The 23829-nt window shown below is 37.5% G+C and overlaps 1 protein-coding gene across 2 annotated transcripts in view; it reads left to right on the top strand.

Annotated features, from left to right (window-relative positions):
• MTA3 (metastasis associated 1 family member 3) overlaps positions 1 to 17998 on the top strand; it is a 126617-nt gene extending 108619 nt beyond the window's left edge. The window contains exons 18-19 of one of the 2 annotated variants that reach the window (XM_061990036.1): positions 782 to 936; positions 17419 to 17998. In XM_061990036.1, the coding sequence (XP_061846020.1) occupies positions 782 to 936; positions 17419 to 17554 (291 nt within the window). In that variant the 3' untranslated portion in view covers positions 17555 to 17998. The remainder of the gene's footprint in view (positions 1 to 781; positions 937 to 17418) is intronic. The other variant, XM_061990035.1, reaches the window with a different exon arrangement.
• The last annotated feature ends 5831 nt before the right edge of the window (positions 17999 to 23829 follow it).

Genomic DNA, 23829 nt, shown 5'->3' with positions numbered 1-23829 from the left:
CTGAAATGTTACCTATAGAGTATATTGAAAACATTATTTTCACTCTCTCCTTTTCATATATCAGTAGGCGGCTTCTCTTGTTAGATCTAAGTACTTGCTCTTGTCGTACAATTATTCCAGGTAAAGGTTTAGTGGAAAATTAATGCATCATTTTGTATGTAATGTTGTCTATATTATAATGAATGCAGACATACTGCAGTCAGCTCTAATTTGTAATGACTGGTGAGTAAACCTAAGAGCCATGGCACCAGGAAAATTATATAAACCTTTGTTATGTACCTTTGTTATCCTGCTTCCATTTAGGTTAACAGCAGGACCAAGCCATTTGTTTTATTCAGTGGTTTTTATTTAGAAAGACAGATAGGCACAGAGTAAGGATCTATCAAGTGAGAAGTATGGAATTTTAAAAAGAATTACGTGAATGCAATACTTGGATGAAAAAAACAAGTCTCATCTCAGATTGGTCTTGATACTGGGTTTTTGCTCAGAAAATGTGAATTCTCTCCTAAAGTCAATCGGTTTCTGTTGTGGCACTGCTTAGTTCGTGACATTGATTCGTACTTCAGTTTCTCTTTGTATAAAGTGACATTAATTTAGTTCTTAAAGAGCTTTAAGACCTGTGAATAAAACATGTCAATGCGCGCAGGGTATTGTCTGACCCCCAGGTACTGATTGAGGAAGACTCTGTGCTGTGTGTAGGCTGCCCTTTACAGCAGCAGTAGTTAACAGAATTATGCTTATTCTCAGGCAAAAATATCTTTCCCTTTTATTATGATTTCAGCATGCTGCTCCCTATGTTCATATGACTAATGGTAAGGCCTTGCAAGCCAGTGCAAGTGCCATTAAGACAAGCACCATTCCAGTGATCAAGAGACAGAGGCAAAATTGGCTTGATGCTTCAGATGATGGTTTCTTTATAGCTACAGAAGAGACCAGGTAAGAGAAACAAAATCTAATCAGGGAACAAGCCTCCGCTGCATACATGTTACTGATCCACTATTTGAATAACAGCTTTTTACATGGTTATTTGAGGTTGCATTACAGTGAAGAGCAATGTTACAGTAAAACATACACTCAACTTTGCATCTCTTGCATACTAATGTTATCAGTATTTCACTAATAGGCCTTATTCAATTAGTGCTCCTTCTCTGTGGCAAAGATTAGAACTTGTTACGAGTTGCAGTTCATATACACTGAAGGTTAGGACACCTCTGATCATTCAACAAAATGTAAATGCATCTACAGTGTAGACTGTACTCTCAAATTTTCAGAATTTAAAAAATATATAGCACACAATAGAGAAATATACAGCAGGTAGCATCTCTTCCAAGTTGTTGCTGGACCTGTGATTTAAAAACCCTTAAAGTCTTGCTTAAGCAAGGGGATGATTATGGCAAGTAATATCAGACTGCTCCTCACTTCTGTGATTATTTCAAAGGCCTAGAGAAGCTGCTAGTTAAAAAGATAAATAATAAAATGAGGAAGAGAGAGAACTTATGTAAATATAGAGCTAACCAAGGCAAATGTGCATATATAGTCCCATTTATGGTAGACTCAGCTATGGGAATCAGTCTAGTACAACTGGTATATATACAGACAACTAGCCTAGAATAAATGTTTAAATTCTAGGTGATCAAAGTATTGTGAGGTGAGTCCTGCCTTTGCAAGTCACTCATCTGTGACAGTCCTGCCTGTTCCCATGCTAGGAAACGCCCGTGCCCACTCCCATGGCTGTGACACTACCAGGGCCAGGCAGCAAGGCAGAACTTGCACTGTCTCCCCATTTAGTCATTAGTCCTCAAGACTCTGCATCTCCAAATCATTGAAAGTGTAGAAAAACTTTTATCTCCCGGTATGGGGAACATAGGGCAGTTAGACCTCATTGATACTCCCTCAAACAAATCTTTGATGCATCGCTTACCAGTGCTGAAGAAGCACAGCGGGGACTGCTCAAGGACTGGCATGGGTTGCACCCCCCCAGTACAGCCATTCCCAGTCTGGCAAGAGTTAACTCTGTAGATTTTATGCCAATACATATGTATGTACCTTCCTTCTGTGATAGCAGCACATGAGGAGTATTAGTGCCTCACTCACATTAATCTTCAAAACTGTAACTAATTAGAGACAGTAACTTTTTATCCTTTGAAGCAGGGTTTCACATGAGATCTGTTCCTCCTCTCAGGGCCTTTCCTTTTTTTTTTCCCTCCCTTCTTTTCTGTCTCCTCCTGTCCTCGTTCCATCCCCATTGACTCTTTCCCTACCTCAGGCAGGCTTTCTTCTTTCTGACTTTTCCCATTCATCCTTTATTGCCTTCACCTTTACTCTGAGATTATTTAGAAGAGTCAATGTAGTTTGTTCTACTCTCAGCTCTTGCTTACCTCTGGCCTTTACAGCTCTAAGTGGAAAGCACTGTCTGATTCTGCTGTTAGGAATGCACTGATGCCTAAGATGACAAATAAATGTTCTGCTCTTTGGGGAAGAAAGAGGAAGAGGGAATAGACACTAGTCCCTGATAGCCAGCCTGCCCTGTGATGGTAGTTCATGAAGCTGAGCACAGCTGTGACAGAGTTGAATACAATTTCATTACAATGGGAAAAGAGAGGAGAAGATTTGTTGAAAAAGCAGCACAGAACTTAACCGGTCCTGCCACAGAATGAAAAACAAAAACAAACACGAAAACAAAAAACAGAGTTACCAGTTTTTAGCCATTAGGTGTTTAAATAGATTCTAAACACTCAGCTAAGAAATAATCACAGTATTTGAGTCAAAGAAACAATTCGGTCTTGAGAGCACTTATTTCATGCTGCCTCAGGATTTGGTCTATTTTATCATGTCTATTTATTCATTAAAAATACAAGACAGACATGCCAATTAGAGCAAAAGGAAAATTAGTTTTCACTATAATTACAACCTGCAAAAGGGAAAATATTTTTCAGTAGAATGTTTTATTTGCAACAGTCCATAACAATTTTCTTTTCTCCATCTGAAAGCATTTTTATTTGTGTGGTGAAATAAGGTTTATGATGTGTATTTCTATAAAGCATTGTGCAGGGTGTCTAGAAGGTACATTTTCTCAGACATTTAGCTAAAAACAAATAGGCTACAATAGTTGGTTGATATTATCTGAAAAAAAAGGTAATATTATTGCTGCTAAACTAAATGAGATGCCAGTCTATTTCATGCTAACCAAGCCAAAGATACACATAAGCATTCTCAGTGTTATTGTCCATCAGTAGATAAGGTGAATATATACATTTATGCCTACAGCTCCATTATAGAATATATTTTTAAAGAAATTGTTGTCATCCTTCCCACCTCTAAATTTAAGCAACAGTCATATTTCTGTGAAGTTAACTATTGTAAATCTAATTGCTCACAGATTCAAGATACTGGTAACAATGGGCAATGAGTAGGGAGCTAAGTGTTCAGAGCAGTGAAAGTAATTAAAGAAATTATGTATCATCTAAGCTTCCCAATGTAATCCTTGGGTTTAACTTTGGAAATTTAGGGGAGTGCCCTTCATTCCCCACTCAGGCCACAGTTCAACAGTGCCTGCAGGTATTCTTAAAATTTAGTGTGAGCATATGTATTATCAAAAAAAAAAGACTGAAGTTCGCATCTGAAGTTCAATATATTTTAGGTCCAGAGCTGCTCTTTAGAGTAGAACAGGAATATACTTTGTATCCATTGTAATATGCATTCGCATACATTTCATCTTTTCTTTGGAAGTTTTAACTATTTTAGTGCAGTTTCCTCCCCAGCTGTGTATCAGTACCTGCACATCTGGGCAAAAGTGCCAGCATTGTTCCTATTTGATTTTGCCTCTCTCCAAGCCCTGAGGCTTTTGCAAAGTTGGGCTGCACATTAACACAGTGATGAACACCATTTGTTACAGCCCCTGTCGAGTTTGGGGAAGGAGCAGAGTGAATTTGCATCTGCCTACTTACTAGTGCCATGAATGAGTCACCAATATAGATTTCTTGATCAATATGTGCATATATGTATATGTAGATCCCCTTCCTGAATACCTATGAGCATGCTCAGTGAGTTTCACCAATAAATCTAGAGGCCCTCAGTTTTGCTATTGCATCTGAAGTGGCAAGCTGCACTCTCTGTTCAAAAAACTTCCTCATGCCTCTGTGAGCCCAGTTCACTTGGGATTTCCATACCTCTATTCAGGCACAGGCTCACAGGAGGGATTAATCTAGGCAGAAAACCAGATAACGGTTCCAGAACACTTGCCTTCACATTACGTCATAATTTTATGTTGACATTTACTGGATTTAACATCTTTGCATTTTTCTTTGTTCCTAGCCTTTTTGAATGAAAAAGGAATTCTCTTTCCCTACTGCAAATTAACTTGCTCAAGATTTTATTCTAAAGTGCAAATCTGTTTACACAATTCAGTGAAAAATCAGTCTTTAAAGAGCCTTAAATTTGTCACTGCTCACAGAGAGAATCTCCTTATTTCTTTGTAATACACTTAGAGGTTAGCTGCTAGGATTCTCCTAGCATTGAGTGCATGCTTTAGGATCAGCCAAAAGTCTCATAACTATAAAATAATTTTATTCAGGACTTTGTACTAAATCACCTAGACTGCAAGGAAGCTTTTTGGATTTTATTCGCCTTTTGGTGATTAACTGTGATGTGGGTTCAGTTGTAGGCCCCTTAAGAGGTTAATACAGAAAATAACTAGGTTGTATGAAATGAAATTCTTTCTACTGAATCACCATTCTGGGAGTTGAATAATAATTGGAAAAATGAGACCGATCGTATTATGGTCTCCAGAAGTTTAATTGAAATGTAGCATATCACTTAATATATGCTAAGCTATAGAAGACATAATCTTGGAATAAAAAAAGTAATACAGCCGTTAGATGTCAAGGCAAATGTATCTGTTGATTAAAACTTTTCTTACCGTTTCTAGGTATGCAGTGTGCATGCAGTTCCTATACACATGCTCTGTCCATAACAGAACGTATGTGCATGCTAATGGTTGTACTTGTGTAGGGATAGGTAAAACACTGTGTGGAAAATGAAACCTTTTTTTTTCAGCTTTTGCATTATAAGAAATGTATGGAAATGTTTGGCTGAATGGGTTAGAGCAGCAGATTCCATATGCTTTCCCTTCGTGGGCCAAAAAGCATATTTGCATATAGAACTGCAGCTGAATGACTCGATGCTTGTTTCCTTTCAGTGCTGAAGCAGTTAGAAACCTTCTCACGGTAAGTGCAACTCCATTGGGAATGAGTTTACTGCAACTGCTAAAATTAGAACGTGATCTTTAGCGGTTACCAGCAGACATTGCTTCCTTTTTGCCGATAAAATTATTTGAGAGACATCGCCGTGGCAGCATTATATAGGCAGTTTCCTTGTCTTCCACTTCGTGTGCTGTCTCCAAAAGGAAAAGCTTCCCTTGATTTGTTGAGGTACTACATAAGGATATTGCAGCTGCTGGGATAATTGCCTAGTATCACTCATTTTTATTTATGCATGCTTCAAAGCACACACAAAAAGCTTACAAAACAAATTGCATGTTGAGAAAGAAGGGAATGTGAGGCTGACAACCAACTTCAGCAAAACGTTGGGCCTTGCCTTGCCATCAGTGTTCTGGTTCTCTTGCAGAAGTGAGGGAGAGTTGTGCCCTTTGTGCTTCTGCAAGCACTATCTGCATTGTGGCCTTGTCAAGTGTAAACCCTAGCCTGTACCTTTACAAGCAAACAGAAAACTTGGGTGAGTCAAACCCCATATTAAGAGTTGTGAATGAGTTGCCCTTGACCCTTTTCCCTCCTACATGTGATTTAATCAATGCTCAGACAATGTCAGTTACCACTCGTTAGCACGTTGCTGGGAGAAAAGTAAAAATTGGAATCAGTCTCCAGTGCCTGAGGTCTGATATACAGTGCACAGGGACAGGACTAGGGCAGAGTTCCTTACTGCTCTGTTCCTTCTTCCTCTTCAAGTGTGCAATTGATATCACAGAAGTGTTCATAGATAAGTTTATTCTTTCTTTTTCAGTTTTCCCCAGCTGTGCAAAAGAATTTGTGCACCAGAAAAAGTGCTTTTAATACACACTCAGGGATGACCTCTGCTTTTCAAAAAGACAAGGCAATTGATTTGAGCTGGGATCCTGGTTTTGAACTTGACCATACTTGGATCCAAGGCATAGTGCGTTTTCATTTCTTACCTGCATGGCACTGTGGCCATTAGATCCCGACCCTGTAAAAAGTGCATGAAGATGCCTGGCTACACCCTTGGAGCATCAGCTGCAGGCTTGAGAGTGTGATGCACCAGCTACTACCCTCTAACCAAAAAATCAGCCTCTATTTTGATGCTTCCTTCTGCTGTATTATCCAGTTGTCATACATCTTGAAAAGCAGGGATTGCAAGATATATCCCTTAGAATTATGTCTAATCCTCACTAATAGGATTGCAAATGTCTTATTGATTGGCTGCAGCTGAGTACAGGTGAGCTGACAGCCGTAACTAGTCACTGTGGCAATACTGCATATAGGGAATCTGGGGAGGAACTGTCCTTGCTACATTTTAGGATTGGTCCTACTTGGCTAGCTAATGCTCAAAGTTGTCATATACTCATGAGAGTGAATAATAGTTTCTGTAAGATATTATTTTGACTTATTTAGTGTGGACTATTTATGAATGCTGCACGCTTTTGCACACTTTATAAATCATACTTCTCCGAGCTCTAGCTTGAGGTACTATCATAACAAATCACAAACAGTGGTATAGAGACTAGATCATAATCTCTTGCCATTTGTTTCTCATTGGGCAGCTTTCAAGAGTTTACAGGCATTTTTTTCTATTATTTATCTCTAGAGTTTTTCCTCAGGTTCTTTTTATAGTACCTACTAAGTCAAAGTAACACTGATGTGATAATGCAAAAGTTTGTTTTTAGAAGCAGGATCATTCCATGAAGCTACAATCAACTCATTTGAAGAATGTGAATATTTTTTTAACTTGTACAAGGAATGATTTATACATGGAAAACATATAGTAACAAATGCCAATATTGAGTATAAGTTGTGCCTTTAATTAAAGCTAGTAGGCTCAAAGAGTATATGGAATTAAGGGTTGGCTTTATCAGTCTTCAGGACAAATGAAATACAGCCATTATGGTTTGGAGCTATGTATTATTTTTCTTTTCTATTAGTTTAAGATGAAGTTTCAGTGGCATTGTAGTAAGCTGCTCGCTTTATTTAAAGCTACATGGTAAAGGAAACATGTTGCAGTGGTTGGAGTGCTTTCCTAGAATGTGGGAAAACATGATTCAGTCCCCTGAATTCTTCACAGACTTCCCATGAGACCTCAGAGAGGTTTTTAAGTCCATATCTCCAACAATTTAGGTGCCTAACTCCTTGGATCAAAATTAACAAGATGCATAAATACTCTGTTGAAGATTTGCTGTCAGTTGTCAATGTTACCTTCTGTTTACCTGAGGGATCAGATGAGGAGTACTTTATTCTTTCACATGGCTGTTGTACACAATGCAGGTCAGAAGCTTTACAGGGGATCTTATTTCTGATAAAACTTTTAACCTTTGTTGTTAAAATCTCATGGAAATGCCACCCACAGGAGTGCAGAAACTGTTGACTGAAACTAGGCAAATTGTTAGTTTCAGCGGTGTCTCCACTGATTAGCAGGTGAAAATTAATTAGCTCACTGTTTCGGTGATGACCGCAGGGAGACTGAGGCCAAGAACAGATGGTTGTAAATGACCTAGTTACTGCTGCCTGGAAAATCACACCGTTGGATCTTGCAAAATGATCTTGTTTGATCCTACCCTGTTACTAGCAGAAATTCAAATATGCTACCTCTCTATGGTGGCTTAGATACCAAAGTATATTTTGCCATTGCATCTTAGGTAGGAGCTCGAATGTGGTTAATTCGCATGACTCAGCTGAAGTGCAGTAACACATTTAGAGGTGTTACTTGCAATCTTTTCCACTCCCTTTGACAAAAGTCATTTTGCATTCAGACTGTAGCTGCAGAAGTAGCCAGAGCATTTTATATTTGGGAAGGGAAAGATAATTTCTGAAATTATTGCAAAATTGTGTCATCTTGGGAAACTTGGGGGAAAAAACCCCACAAATTAAATGAAACACAGGAATAAGTATGTTAAAGATTTTCATAAACACAGATGTTGATGAAGCTCTTCCAGTATAAGTAATGAACTTTTCCATAAACCTTATTCTCTTTGTTAGACTCTCCAGATCCAATTCAGCAAAGCTCTTAAATGACTCCCACTGAGTGCAGTCCATAAGCCAGAGTACATCATGTAGTCAGTAATATACCTTATATGTCAGGTGTTAAATTGGGATGTCATGCAATTCTTTTAACCTGTTCTCTTACTGTTCTTGAAAAATTTTTAATTTCCTGCAGAGTAGTTGGCAATTTCAAAAGGTTTTCCTTCAGAACCTGCCTTTTTTGTGTTTGTACAAAGGATTTGATGTAGCTGAACCCAATCCTCTTTACAAGATTTTTTTAACTGAAGGTCTTAGGGCTTATCTTTTTGTTAGCTTGCTGCTCATCTTTTTCCTAAATCCACATCCCCAATGGGAATGTGTCATCTTGTAATATTTGGTCATCTTCTATTTTGGGAGTTAAAACCAGTTTGATTTTGAGCAAGAAGAAATTTTCCTATAAAAAAGCATCTTTGTGTAGGAAGCCAGTTTCTCTTTCAAAGCCTTGGGAAACATACAAAATAACAACAAAAATGCTAACCTGTCAGACCAGTGTAGTCTTCTGAATATTTAAGTATTAAAGAAAAGACAAAGACAAGATAAATCATACAATTGTTACCCTATAGCAAAGCTAGTGACACTAGTTTACACCTAAAATTAGTCTGCTCTCACTGTTCCTCTGCCTAAACCATGATGTTTATCACATTAAATCTCAGTTACTGACGACAGTGAATCTCCACACACTGCACAATACCAGTCTTAGGAGATCTTTGTCCCTTTTTACAATTTGTGCCGTGTGAGCAATGGGATACAGGGTAAAGAATTATTTCACCTGAAGGCAGAGAAATACACAGCAATAATGTGCATGTAGGTACAGAAACTAGGTAAGTCTTATGGTGAACACACTGTTGCTAAAGTTAAATAGCAAAGGTGATGATAATGAATGTGTTCAAAAAAACATCAGTGATCCTCATAGTTTTAAAATTCACACAAAACTGCCAACTAACATTCAATTAGAAGTTGTTCTATATTGGATTCTTAGTTTCAAATTACAGATCAACGTCTTAATTCTGAAATAGTCTATATTTCAGTATATGTACTTAATCTTTTATTCTCATTATTTTCTTCTGATAGCTTTGGTTTGTTTAGTTGTTGGAGTTTTTTTAACTCATTAAGATCTTTTAGATGTATGACCCTTTGGCAGTAATGTAAACAAGGCTTTGGAAAAACAAATGTTAGTCTCTTTTTCTAAAAAAGCTTGCCTAAGTAACTACATTAGTATTTTAAATGTAACATACCAAAGAGGACCTAATGACTACTACTGTGAAAGCCAAGCACAGAGGTAAATAGCAGTTCTTGTCAAACATTTAAATATATAGCTGTCTGTTGTCTTTCTTTGTGCTTTAGATAGAGGTTAAAATATTTACCTCACAATGTACAAGTGTTGTTCTAGTGCAAAAAACACAGATCCACACTTTAAAATTCCTAAGTTGCCTCTGTTGATTGAGACACCAGATATGTCATTTAACTTCTTGAGTAGCTCCACCTTTCTGTCTGTAAACTTGAATAATATTGGTGCATATCTACTGTTAACGATGTTGTGCAGTTTCAATTAAGCAGTCCAGCAAGCAGTATGAGACACTGACATGAAAGTGCTGGTCATAAAAGCGGAGAGCAGGATGACTGGCAGGAAATGAACTTGAATAGACCTTTGGTAATTTGTGTATGAAAAAAAATAGAAAAATCCAATCTTTGAAATGAGTCAAAACTTACAATTTGATATCAAATCGTTCAATGGCAAAACTTTCCTCTGTTGATGCCACAATACAAATTTCTAATCTGTATTTTCAATCAGAGCTTCTGTGTGTAGAGTAAGTACTGTGGAGCAAAGCCCGAGCAAATGGTTTTGTGAGGCAACTTTTGTTCTCTGGCTATTTCTGGTAAGAATGATTAATTTTGATGTTCAGCCCTTGTTTAGCAGCAAGTAGCCATAATGCCAAGAAGCTCATCCAAATATACTCTATTGGTATGTACATTATTCCAGGAAAAGTATATGCATAATTAAAGAGAAAGATCAATATTTTTTTTTTGAGCCTCAGGTAATATTCTAAGCTGTAATACTCTAAACACAGAGTCCAGGTCAATAACCTCAGATGAAACTTACCCTGAAATAATCATCAAGATAAAGAAGGAAAGAAAGAAAAATACTAATGCTACTTTATTATTCTTACTAAATAAAATACTGAAGTAGTTAAGATGGGGTGTTTAAACTGTCTCCAGAAATTTTTCTGTTATCTTGGACTTAAATGAGCATATTTAGTTAACATATTTTGAACACAGTATTTCAGATCCTGGGAAAATGACACATAATGTTTGTAGCCCAAGGCCAGAAACAGAAGTTGTATATTCTGAGCATTTTTGTCATCTTGAAGTCTGGGATGATGCTGAAATTGTGAATTATTATGCAAACCATTTTGGGAGTAGTTGAAAGCAACATAGTGTTCCACTCTCATGCATCTTGTCTTCAGTTTCTTGCCTGTCCCAGAAAAAAATAAATGTGATTCCACATGGATAATATTTTCTTCTAATAGTGGATGATATTTAGTCAATGTACAGAGTGGTCATCCTTTTGCAGAATAACTAGATGGTAATGAAAATTCCTATGGAAATTTTCCTATGGGAGTTATGTAGTGTAGGAATTCACCCCAGCCCTACTGATACAGTTAGGAAAAAGACCAGGAATCACTTTGAAATCCTCTGGCATTTGTGCCTATTAGCTGCAGAAGGTTTTCTGGCTCCTGGGATTCCCAGGGTGCCTATGTATGGAGAAATCTGCAGTGATCTTGTGTGTATGTTCATGAGAAGGAGAGGGAAGTCTTTGTTTAATAGAGCAAGGTTCATGCCTTACAATGTCTGAAGTTGATGGTAACCAAGAAGAGAATAATGAATTTCAGATAAGGTGCAGAGCAGCCGTCCCATAGCTCAGGTTACAAGTCTGTTGAAGCTTGAACCATTGTTCATTGTGATAAGGAGTATGAATAATTTACTTTTACCCATTCCACTGAGCTACCTTTGCTAGGATCTATTGGTTCTAATCCACTTTATGAAGCTGGATGCTGTGGTGAAATGCCATGAATCCAAGGACAGGCCTTTCTCCCTTCCTTGAGGGGCAAACTGTGACGAACGTGGCTGTGTGGATACCTCTGTCATGACCACTGCTGTATGGTGTGTAACATGAGGCACTGTCCCTGCTGAGTTAACAAAGCTCCACCCAAGATGCAGAGCAAGGCCTGAAACACCTAATCCACGTTAATCTCTGTGGTGTCCATCATTCCCACCAACTAGATCAAGGGGTATTTTTAGACTGTGCCTACTACAAAGGTGTCTGATAGGGCCTTCCTGTTGCTGGCTTCTTGAGAAGTTAAATTTTTTTGGGGTTAATTTTTTTCTCAGTTCTATCATTTAACTGAAAAATGGATGATAACACTGAGAATAAGACCTTGAACTTCTTTAATTCCTTCTCTCCTAGCATCCTAAACCACTTTAAAATATTATTGAAATGTACCATTTTCAGGGGAAATTGAAGCATGGAAAAAATCTGCCAAACAAGGTGATTTTTCCAAAAGCTATGCCAGTTGTTTACAGTAAAACTGCATATAAGTCATTTCAGTAATGGGTAAAGTTCCTGTTTCTAGGCGCTCTAAAAATGCACACAAAGAGATAATTTCTTTTCCAGGGAGATCTTGATACTAATAGATTGTAAATCAGCAGCAGGTAGAAAAAGACAGAGAAGTAGCTTATCGCATGGAACAAGTCAGGCATGACAGAGTCACAAAAGTCTATGCTTTAAACCCTTGACTTGGATTTTTCCTCCTAGCTAAGAAAATGCTCAAAAGCATTATTTATTGCTTTATATATATACATAGTAGCTATAAACTGAAACACAAAACATCAGAGGAGGCCTCAAGGTGGTGTAATGCTTGAAAATGCTACATTAAACTGCTTAGGAAGATCTGACACTGTGATTTGTAAACTGGTATGTCTATAAATTATTGTTCATAAAGAACAGTTTGCTCCATAAATATTGATACGAAATTGAAAGATAAACTCTAGCAAAGGAAAACATTTCCTTGCTAGGAGAAGGAAAATAAGTCAAGCTCCTAAAACATTTGAATGATGTTGGCATGTTTACAGGGGCAGCTCTTTAGTCTTAGAAAGATTATAGAAAGAGTTTTATAATGCAACCAAGTGGCCCATGGCAAGTAGTGGCCCATGGCTTTCTGGTAGCCCAATGGTTCTTAAACCACTTCTGATTTGCTTTATAGATGAACATTTCACAAAGGAGCTTATTTTTAAAAAACCTATCAGTGTCAACTCACTTCTGCCTTCCAAACATACTTCTCTTAGTTTCTGTCATGTTGAGGTTAGATGAAAACTTTAATGGTGTATGGATAAACTTTAGCATCAAAATGCCGAGGAAAAGAAAATCATTCTAAACCAGCAAGCCAAATAGTTAAATAAAATACTTCTCATTTCCACCCAGGTGGAAATGTGGGGAATGCTGTGAGTCATTCAGTCTGTCTGTAATCTGTCAGGTTTCTAATGATCTGTACCTACAGCTTCATCCCAGTTAAATTCCCTTTCAGCAGAGAGCATTGCACACATTTTGGCCTTTCACTTTGTTTAAAGGCTTGTTGAAATTAATAGAAAGCCTATCAACCTCCTCTGATAGCGCCTCCTCTTGTCATTTAATTCATTGAGTAGTTACAGTGTACCTCTAGATGGAGGAAGCCCTCAGAGAAATGAGTGATAAATGGGAAGGAAACCAGGTAATGATGATTATTTTTTACATAGTTATTTTTGCTAACTGGCCTTGAGCTTGCATTGAGAATTTACATTGCCCTGGCACAGCAGCAACTTCCTGGGTCTTTTTCTAGAAGACTGGGGGGTTTTTTTGTAGTTTTTCTCTCTGAATGTCTCAATGACTGATTTCAGTTTTCACATAAAACTTGTGCCAGAATGAGATATCCTGCCTTGATGTAGTTAATGTCTGAAACTCCAGCTCCTTCCAGAGCTGGCAGTATTTTGTGCTCTTGAGACATTTGGGCTGCTGTTTGCATTTGATGAGTCATGTCAGAATACTTCACCCAAGTCTGGAATTAGCTGGAATTTCAGCTATGATCTTCCAAGGAATCCCTTCTCTTATGCCTGCTGCTGCCCTGTACATATTTCTTGTACTACCAGCAACTGTTGGTAATAATACATTTCCAAAGAACGAGGACTTTGTATCTAAGGACTTTGCTCAAATGGCATCAGTCAAAGAAAGACTTGGGCAAAAACATCAAACTAAATTAGGTAGATCGTGAAACATAATGCTATGTACTTAACTTAAAACTCCGTAGCCAGGTTGTACTAGGTCCTTAATATATTTTCAGTGGACACAGAGCATCAAAAGCACTTCAGTATTTAAGAAGGGTTGTGGATGTCTCGAAAGTGTTTGTGTATTGGGGGCAATTCCCCTTCATAGGAAAATGCTTTTTTTCTTTCAAAACAAGGTTTGCCACCTGATTAAATGCCAACAGACCTTTATAGGCAATTAATTTCTGTCACAGTAATAACTTTTGACATTACTTGAATTTGTCTAGTGTTACTTCTTAAGTACAGTTTGTATAGCCGAATTAACCAAAGTCACTTTAGTCATAATTCTAAGGCAGAGGAGGCAAGGCTGATGCACAAGGCTTTATATATAGAAGCAGTAGCAGATAATACACAATATCAATCAGAGATATAATGTGTAATGCTTTTAACTCCTATTAGAAAGGGCTTGAAAACCACGTTCTTAACTAACATTAACTAACAATTCAAGTTCTAAAATTGCTGCTCTTTTAATATGTGACGTAGTTAGAGCAGGGAACTTTGACTCAGCTTTTACAAATGAGAAGGTTACCAGCTATCCTGTTCCTGTGAAATCTGGACGTAGATTATATAGGATTGTGTATAACTTCACTGGGAGGTTAATTGTGTGGAATTTACTTGGATCTTGTGAAAGCCTGATCAAATTTAAGCATTGTAGAATTGCCCTATGCAGCCTAACTATTCTTTCTACTCAATAGGTTCCAGTCTATGTGTGAAACTTGCTAAATCTTAATAGTATGATTCTTATGTACATTTCCATATTTCCCTGAATAGGTGCCAGGGGCCTTGTGTACCTTCATCAGCAGTTACTAATTGAAGTATCATGCAGACATAAAGAATTTGTCTTTTTCCTACATTAGCAGCAGTGAATCACATTTGACATAAAAATGAGCACAGTAGGCTTTATATACCAATCACCTATTAAAAGTTTGATTCATTCTCATACCTTTGGTCTCAGGAGGGCCGGAAATACAATGCAAAGGCTTTGAATACTTTTTAATTTGCATTTCAAATGAAATCTGTACACATCGTACTTCAAGTACTGGTACAAAAGTCAAAGGAAAAAGCAGGGGGAAATGGCAATTACTCTTTCATAACAACTGCAAAGGATGTTATCAACGCTACAGAGTTAAAGCCATTTACTTGCCATCACCAAATAAAAGCTTTATGTAATTAAAACATATAGCTGGTATTAACTGAAAAAGGGACAGGAAATTGAGCATTAAAGGTGACTCTGCCCTTAATTTACTGTATGGTTGGCGGAGGGAACCTTATCTTTAGATTTCCTGCCTTTCATCAACTGCTATTACAACCTACATGTTTAAGTGTTAAAAAAAAGATCTGAAGCATTATAAAACTTGATCAGTGCCTCTCAAAAAACTTGACTGTATTTAGATACTAAATTCCCCGGTGTGAAGAATCAATTCCATTCACCCTCTATATTTTTAAATATAAAGTAAAAAGAGTAGCTTGAGCTTTTAGTGAAATGGTTGTTTAAATATTACGTTTAATGAAGTCAGTGGAAATTTCCATTCTTCCAATTTTATTTCTGAAAGGCTATATCCCAGAAAGCTGATTTCTGAAAGCATTTTCACAGTCCTGTTTAAATAGGAGTGCTGGATTGTCTTTTTAGAGTGCATACCAGATTAGTTCTGACAGTCTGTTACAGAGCTACTTTCCTTTATACTGAGGCGTTTACTTTTTGTGCTTTGCTTGGTGTAATAATGTCATGACTGCCCCTTTTTTGTTCTGTATTTCTTCATGGTAGTTTTGAATCAGCATTCAATGAAAATATCTATGTGTTTTGGCTTTACAGGCCTTTACAAAATAGGCACAAATTGTAATCACAAATACTTTGCCGTCTTTAGATATAGTGTCAGCTGCAGATTGCTTTCATTGGTAGGCACCTCTTGGCAGTTTATGAAGTTGCCATATTAAAAACTCAGATGGGCAACCAGTTTTCTAATATTTTTTTTACACCATGGTCTTCTCAAATGATTACAGACCACATTTGCTCTGTAAAGAAAAACAAAGTTTTGCAAACAAGCGTATCAGAAGATATCCAGCTCTGTAAGCTTTTGCTGGAGTAAGCCCCATTAATAATCAATGTGGGTAATGGCTATTGTCTGTTCACATGAATTTGTGAAACCTAGCTGCATCATTATTTTAGAAATTCGTGTTTCCACCGGTCTTAGGTTACATTTCTATAATTTTACTGTTCTGGAATATGCAATATGTTGTCAATCAGTTTAATATCTTCTTAGGCCTAATTTAAGATGACCACGTAAAGCAAGTACTCAAACAGTAAGCTTGTGGTTCTGTGGAAGTATGTGAAAAGCCTAAACATAACTATCTGGTGATTCCTTTATTTTTCTTCTATTGTGCTTATTACTGAATGATGCTAAATATTGATTTGGTATTCCAGGCCATGAGTTGCTGATGACATCCTTCTTTCAAGCAGATAAAATGAGTACTTCTCTGTACCTTTTAAATATATTAACAAAAATAGATGGATTTTTCAGACTCCCTTTAACCTCTAAGAGAACAGTGTATTCTTCTGAGTTTTGACTTTTTGTCTTTGATTATGTTCTCTTCTATGGCCCAGTTACTTGACTGGAAGCTTACATTCCTGGGGAATACTTAACCAGTAACTAAATATGTGTTTGAAATGTAATATACAAATTACTATTTTAAGATTCCATAGCATTTATTTTAAGCTGATCCTGTATTTTCAACATTATGGCACCATTTGTCAGTTTCAGAGTTAACAGGCCATTAAGATAAAAGGGAGAAATCACAAATTCACTCAGATCACTTTGAGTTACCATCTCAAAGCCTTGATGCAGGTAGGCACATCAACACCCCATAGTCTGTAGTCAGGTCACATTTTCAATTTTGAAAGTTTTAATTAGAAAGCCTGGTCTTATTTAGTGATAGAGGCCTTAGTTTGCTTTAATCCATTTTCATAAGCTGAAAGACTCTGTGATTTAGAATACTACCTAAACAAAAGCTGGGATTCTTGAATTGAGTGAATCCAGAAAATAGGTAATTTGCCAGTAACATCTAATATTCAGGATTCTTCCAATTAAAGTGGTTCTTGACATACTCTGTGTGTTTCATTTCTATGTTCTTTGATTCTTTACTCTGGATACACACAGAATTGTAGTAGAGAGACAGCTGGAGGGGTTTTTTACTTCAGAATTAGCTATCCTTAGATGTATGAGATTACAATACGGACAACATGACTGCCTGTAATTAATATGTTTGATTTATCATCTAAAAGTCTAAAATTAAAGTGACTTTACTGTACCTCAATAGTGCTAGTACAAAAACCCAGAGATTCAGGTCATGAGTTATCTGCAGAATTCATACGGTGCAAATAACAACAATTGCTCCCAGTCCATGCCTTTTACAGAAGTAACACTTGGGTGCTAATGAGGATCACACTTCTGTGGTACTTCATTCCTGTATCGATATCATATTAAGATTCAACACTTGAGCATTCTGGCCCAAGGTTTCATATAATTAAATGTTACTGTCTGAATATTGTCTAAAACCAACTCACTTTTCACTGAGAAATTATTAATTACTAGTTGGAGACAACTGTGAATCATGAATTGATGGACAGGGCTTACTCTTGTTGACTGCATGTCTCTTTTCCATGAACTAGCCTTCCTGCTCTGGTAAGAGTGTTTGTTGTGTTTGCTATTGGCTCTTGAGCAGCCTTCTCTTAAAGACTGAGATTTATCTCTTTTGTTGTCTCTCTGTTCTTTCCCTCTTCTCCTCCTTCCTTTCCTTACAGAAAAATCCGTAAGAAGTTCACCAGATCACAGCTGAAAAGAGCTTCCAGAACACCTTGTTCTCCCATCATTGCAAAGATAAAATCTCTCATGAAAAATAGTCAGGCACGAACAGAGCCAGGAACCATCATACACTGAAGATATAACATCATCAGCACCGTAATCATGTCAGAATCATGTTTAATTGTGAATGCAGATACAACAGGACCCTCTACATCTTTTGAGACGGGAACACTGTATGGACAGATTGTGGCTGGGTTCTGTGTTCTGAGCAGGATCCAACAGCAGCCCTTGTTTTCCCTCACCTCTGCAAGGGCTACTTCTGGTTCACTGCGTAGGCCTATCTCACATTGTCCTGCTGTTCCCTCCATTCCTGGTCATCTGTGTTGACTGATTAGGAAGGGACTGTTTGCACTGGCCACTTTGAACGAGTATGGATGCAGAGTCTACCCACTACATTTGTCTATACCTTCTAGTGGCTTGATACAAGAAATATGCAGCTTTTGAAAATACTGCAGTGTCTTTAAGGCCAGATTTAGCCTCGAGGGGCTTGCATTTTCAAAAACAGCTGCAAGCTTCGGGTGTTCATATTTTTCAATATTGGCTTGAGTTGCTTTGGATTTTTTTTTCTGAACTGCTGAGCATCCATACTCTGAAATGAGGACATGGAGTTGTTCAGCAGTTCTGAAATTTAGAATGAATTAGGAACTGCCCATACTTAGTGGCCAATTTTCAAAATGCTGGCCATATTAGCTTTGATTAAAATCCTGGGAAGTGTTACGTGTGCCACTGAACACCCAGCTGGGCTAGTTGCATGTGTAGGAACTGGCCCCATTGTCTATATATTTGCAAGCATCTGCCTATGTCTTTGGATATTTTTTGCATTTCTTGAAGCCTACTCTGAACAGTGAAAACCAGCAGAACATGATTTCCCAGGAAAAAGTGAAGAACTAGATTATTTCTGCTTAGAAATGTCTCTCCGCAAAATAAATTCTATATTTTGATGCATCAGAACAAAAACATGTCTTGAAGAATGCATTGAAGCTGGTAATTGTAAGGCTACAGGTAGATACATGGAGAGATGATGTGCCTTTTGAAACTACTTGTAGGAAACTGTCAGTCTCCCTGAAAGTGAGAATGGCGACAGAGGCAGGTCTTTTTTTTCTACTCAGGTACTTACAGGTGAACAATCTCTGCCCTACTTGGAAATTGAGAGGCAACCAGTGTGTAGCCCTGCTGTGTAAACTTGGTTGGGATATGTTGATTATCTGAGGCAAGTTGTATTCTTCAATAGATTTGATTTCTGTATGGCTTTTTAAGAGGTAGTTAGACAGTGAACTGTGAGCTGAGATGGGCTTCAAGCCTTTTTTTTCCCATTTCTTTTAAATCTCTTTACTAGGTAGCTCTAACAATATAGTATAGATGTGAGGTTTTAATCCACTTGTGGATGTGCATTCGGCTCTGTGGTTAGAAAGACAAAGATGTAAGTGGTGTCTCATACCTTTGGATGACTCCTCACAAATTATTTCCCCCCTCCCTATGCAATTTTTAGTTTCAGCCTGAAAAAGCATTTGTGATCTCAGCCTATAACTAGCCATACTCTCCATGCAGAAACTGAGCTCTTGGGACTATGACCCAGATGCTTCAAAAAAAGAAAGCACTTTGACCTCCTGAAGGGACTTGCTGATGATTTTCTGGAGTAATGGATCCAGGTCTTGCCCACTGTCCTTCACCAGCAAGAAAAAGGTGAATGTGAGGGAGAGATTTTGATACTAGGTGCTCCTAGTACCCTGAGCACCCTAGCAAAATGTCACTGATTTAGACTCAATTGGAAAAGACCTGGGATTCATCTGCATACAGTTCTTTCCAGGAGCTACCGAAGTGTGCAGCCCTAGGAGACTCTTCTATCCACAGGATCTGCTTTTTTCTCACAACAGGAGGGTTTTTCATCAAACAACTGAGCAGAGACAAGCTATACTTATTAGTAAGAATTGCCTTTATTAACTACGACATATGGATAACACCTTCTGTATAATAGCTTCCTCACCCATTAAAATAAAGAAAACATGATTATTCAGCAATCTATTTGACTGAAAGTATGAAAAACATGAACAGCAAGAGCTTTGTCTCCCTCAGGCATCAGTGAAATCACACACAGCAGACTCATTTTCAAAGTGTCATCAGCTGTAAGGCGGTGGATTTTTTTTTACCTTGCCTTATTAAGTTTGTGCTCATTATTCCTTTTAGTCAGCGTGTTAACGGTGTCTAGCCAGAATTTTGTAAAATCTCTATGCATTTCTGCCTTTGACAAAAGTATTACTATCTGTAATAGTCTGGTGTTAAGTCATTTTTAATTCATTCCTTTTGTGGAGAGAGATGGGTAACATGACTCCCTGTCACACAGCCAGACGCCTGATATCATTATCTTTTGCATCAAATAACCACCATAAGGAGGAGTCCTTTACAGCTTCAAGCAAAGGTGCTTCATCTGGATAGACTGGAAATAATGCTGTGCTCTTGCCAGGCAGAGTCCTTTCACAGTTGCAGTAGCTGACCCTTTCAGTGGGCAAGGCACGGAGGAGATCATGTGCTGGAATAACTTCACTATCTTTAAATTGGTCCAAATGCAGCTGCACAGAGACTTTCCACTGACATGCACACAGTGAACAGAGAAGCTGCACACTGTATATCCCATCTTTGTCTTTACCTGCTCTCTCTCCATCTTACTTTTACTGCAAGATGTTTTCCAGAGATGGATACAGGATTTACCTCTGAATTTCAGCTGAAAGTGTTGATGGAAAATTAGCTGAAGATATGTTCCTCCTGGGTTTGGGCATAAAGATTTACATTTTTGTAGAAATTGTGACACTCCTTACCACTATATCTTGCAATTCCACAATTTCTATTGAGTCAAAGATTTTTCCACTGGTTGTGAGCAAAGATGACACAATCCTGTGTAAACTGTAACAGTATATCCACAGCAAATCAGAGTTCAGTACTGTTTTTATCAAGCATCTAGAGTTAGTTATTTTAAAACTAGCTAACATGTATCAGTCATCAACTGACACTGAGTATAAACATAAACCTCAGAAGCAAGGACAAGAAGTTTAGTACTTACCATGGATGTGAGCAGCAGAAACTAGGAAGCATCAACACTGCATTTGTGTTACGATTTGTTTTCCTGCTAGCTAAATAAGAAATCTATCTGAAAATCTGCCTCTTCTCTTACAAATATGGAACCAGAAAACCACACAAAACGCACAATCTTTTTCTGTCCAGAGGTCTCATACAAAGTAGGAAGAATTGTTTTAATGTTTAAGATGTCTGTGTTGCTGATTTCACTGTATGATTATTCTGCTCTCTTGAAATATTTGGTATATTTTTTTTCCGATTATTTTTAAGGGCCCCTATTTAGTTTTGATTCTGCAGGATGAAAAACTGAGGTTTTTAAATACTTGAGACTGCTTGAAATGTGTTGGTGATATGAAAACATCTTTTAAACCAGTGTTTGATTAAGGGCAAATATAGCCTTCATTTCTGCAGTCCAAACATGCAGCATGCTATGAAAAACTGGATGTTGAAACTAAAATGAGGAACAAACAAGCTGTAGAAATGGTGAGATGGAATCTATCTTTATTTATAGAATGTGCACCTTTTATTAATCTAAAGTAAGATTTTTTGGGTTTTTTTTAATGAATATCATTTCAACACTTCTACTTTCCTAATTATGAAGACTTAAATAAAATTGAATGTCTGCATCGTAGTTTCTGATATAGTCACAGCACAACATGCTACAGCCTTTTGCAGAGAACAATTACAGTCTTTCAGAAATATTATATTGCAAAGTATGATGTAGTGGACTCAGTGTCTTTATATATGTGTACTGGTATGCCAATGGAAGTGTTAGAATCCGCTGAAAATTTCAGCAAAATAATATTCATTTTTCATTTTCTCTTGAACGTGCTTTATATAAACCTGTGTCTTCATAAGCCAGAGTGGGTGTCAAGAGATCTGAGTTTATATAACTGCACAGTGGAATTTTTTGGAGTAAGTCAGGACTTTTTTATTCAAATGTTGCATGTTCATGGAGGAAAGCTAATTTTGGAATACATGGGTTTTGGATAAGAGTTTTGAGGTTGTACTATATAGTGATCAATAAATCTGCTCATAAAGATTTAACAATTAGTATTGAAATACAGTATTGATTAAATAAAAAAGAGAAGCATTAAAGATATGTCTTTAAAATTATGTTGTTTGGACTAAAAGTTAATTTCTCAATTGAGTGATAAAACTGGGAAGCTCAATGGTATTTGGGGATGTGGAGCACCTTAGAACAAAGCATAACACTACTTGATTTACATTAAAGTGTCTTTGTGTACAAACTCTGTGACTCTTGTCCCTTTTTGCAGGGAACTAAGTTTCTGCATTGACACTATCATCCTATTTTATAGTAGATTACTGGATAATCAAGAGACTGAAAATTGATGAGCTGTTCAAACTGCACTAGTTACAAGTATATGAAATGGGGATGAGGAAAGAAGACTGAAAGATCAAGGAAAGAGAGACATGAGGTATTGGTCGTTGCATTGGTATACTAGAAAAATTTCTATGATTGAACTGAAATCTAGTCGAAAGGACTCACAGTCCACAAAAAAATACTGGAAGTTATGGTGTATTGCAGTCACCAGCGCATTGGCCCGTGTGAACTATGCAGGTTGGTATTACTGTCAAAAACTTTGCGTGTTGTTAACTTGGTAACACATAGAACTGGTGGCTTCTATATGAATATGGGACACAATCTAAATCCTCTTTCTTAATAACATCTGAAGTGATTTTCTGAAGTAAATTGGATGTTTTTTGCAGAGAAGGAGAATCGTACAAAGGGCTTCTGAACAGAAATAATGGCTGCTACTTCACAAGCTTGTTCAGGGCAACTGTTTCTATCACCTAGTTCTCACATCTGTCTCAGAGAAGGCAGGATTTATGTAGATCCATGCTGCTTGAACCCCACGCTAACTTTTGTTTCAACTGTGTTCACTAGAATGATTATCTTTTTATGGGTTTTTTTTTCGACCTTCACCTAAAGAGACCTGTGCAGATTTCAGGTACAAAACTCAAGTACTTTGGAATTATTTGTCAATGTGAGCTGCATTTACTAGTCCTTCTGGGTGACTTGCATTTGTATCATGGAGGAGATAATATCTTGAAGCAGCCCTGTGCTGGGGGATCTGAGGAAACAGGTTTACAAACAATCCCGGTCAAAAAGGAGGAGGTTCAAGATACTTCATCACTTCTAAAGTATGCCTGTAAAGCCTTTCTCTTGTCTAACTGACATATGTACTTGAAGGACCACTTCAGTCTTTTAATTGTTTAGTTCACTGTAAAGGTATTGATCACACATACAAAGCCTCAGCAATGGAAGGACTTACACTGTTTTTCTTTCCCTTGCATTAGCAGTCAGAAAAAAAGGGGAAAAAAAAATTACTCCCTGCAAATGTCTGCACTGTCTGAAAGCAAAAATGATTGGACAGGGCATTTTACTGGGAACCAAGTACTGTTTTGCTCCTTGGTATATGCAAAACTTTCAAAAAATGCTGTAAATGCAGAATACAATTTCTGTGAGACTGGTTTGACAAGAAGACACTTCCCCATGAAGTGAGATGTACTATGGCTGTTTTATATGATAAGAAACTAGTAGACGAGTTACTGTTACCATTTCAACTTAATGTAAAAGCCCTACATTGGGCTTTAGGACCCTGTTACATTACAGCCACTTGTTACCACTGTGGTAAGACCATAGGTTCTTCAAATATGCATTGTGTATCCATTAAATGCACGTTCCCTATAAGCTAAGCAGAGACATCTTTATGAAAATTAAGACGCTTTATTGCTCATTTACATGATGATAAAACCTAGATGCCAGGCCAAAGTACTATCTGTGACTCATAATTTTTGAGAAGCATGTTCAAATCAAAATCCATTTTGTGTAGCTGGGCACTAGAGCTACACAAGCACTAGAATTGACACTGATATTGTGTGATGAGGACGTGTGTTTTAAGTGGCTTAATACAGTCTTGCAAGGAACAAAATCTCCTGCAGAAAACAAATCTTAGTCTATACTGCTTTGGGCAATAGAATGGGAGGAAAAGGATTAGAGACAGATTTCAGTGCTGATTCTCTCCCTGCCAAGTAAGCAATTCGTGGCTGCAGGATTTGCTTCCCAAAGCTAAGCCCCGGTGAGCCTGGAGAAGTATGATGACTCCCTAATTTTTTGTTAGGGTTTTGTTGTTTGATTTTTTTTTTACCTAGCTAGCTAGCTGTTATTGCTCTGGAGATTTGTACCTTGGTAATCTGAATCAATAGTATCATCACTGTAGAGGATGCAGTTCATAACACCTTTGGGCTAAAAAGTG

This window comes from Colius striatus, chromosome 2 (assembly GCF_028858725.1).
Source record: "Colius striatus isolate bColStr4 chromosome 2, bColStr4.1.hap1, whole genome shotgun sequence".
NCBI classification, from domain to species: domain Eukaryota; kingdom Metazoa; phylum Chordata; class Aves; order Coliiformes; family Coliidae; genus Colius; species Colius striatus.
Note: the sequence above shows the minus strand (reverse complement) of the source record. Positions and strands in the feature narration are given on the sequence as shown.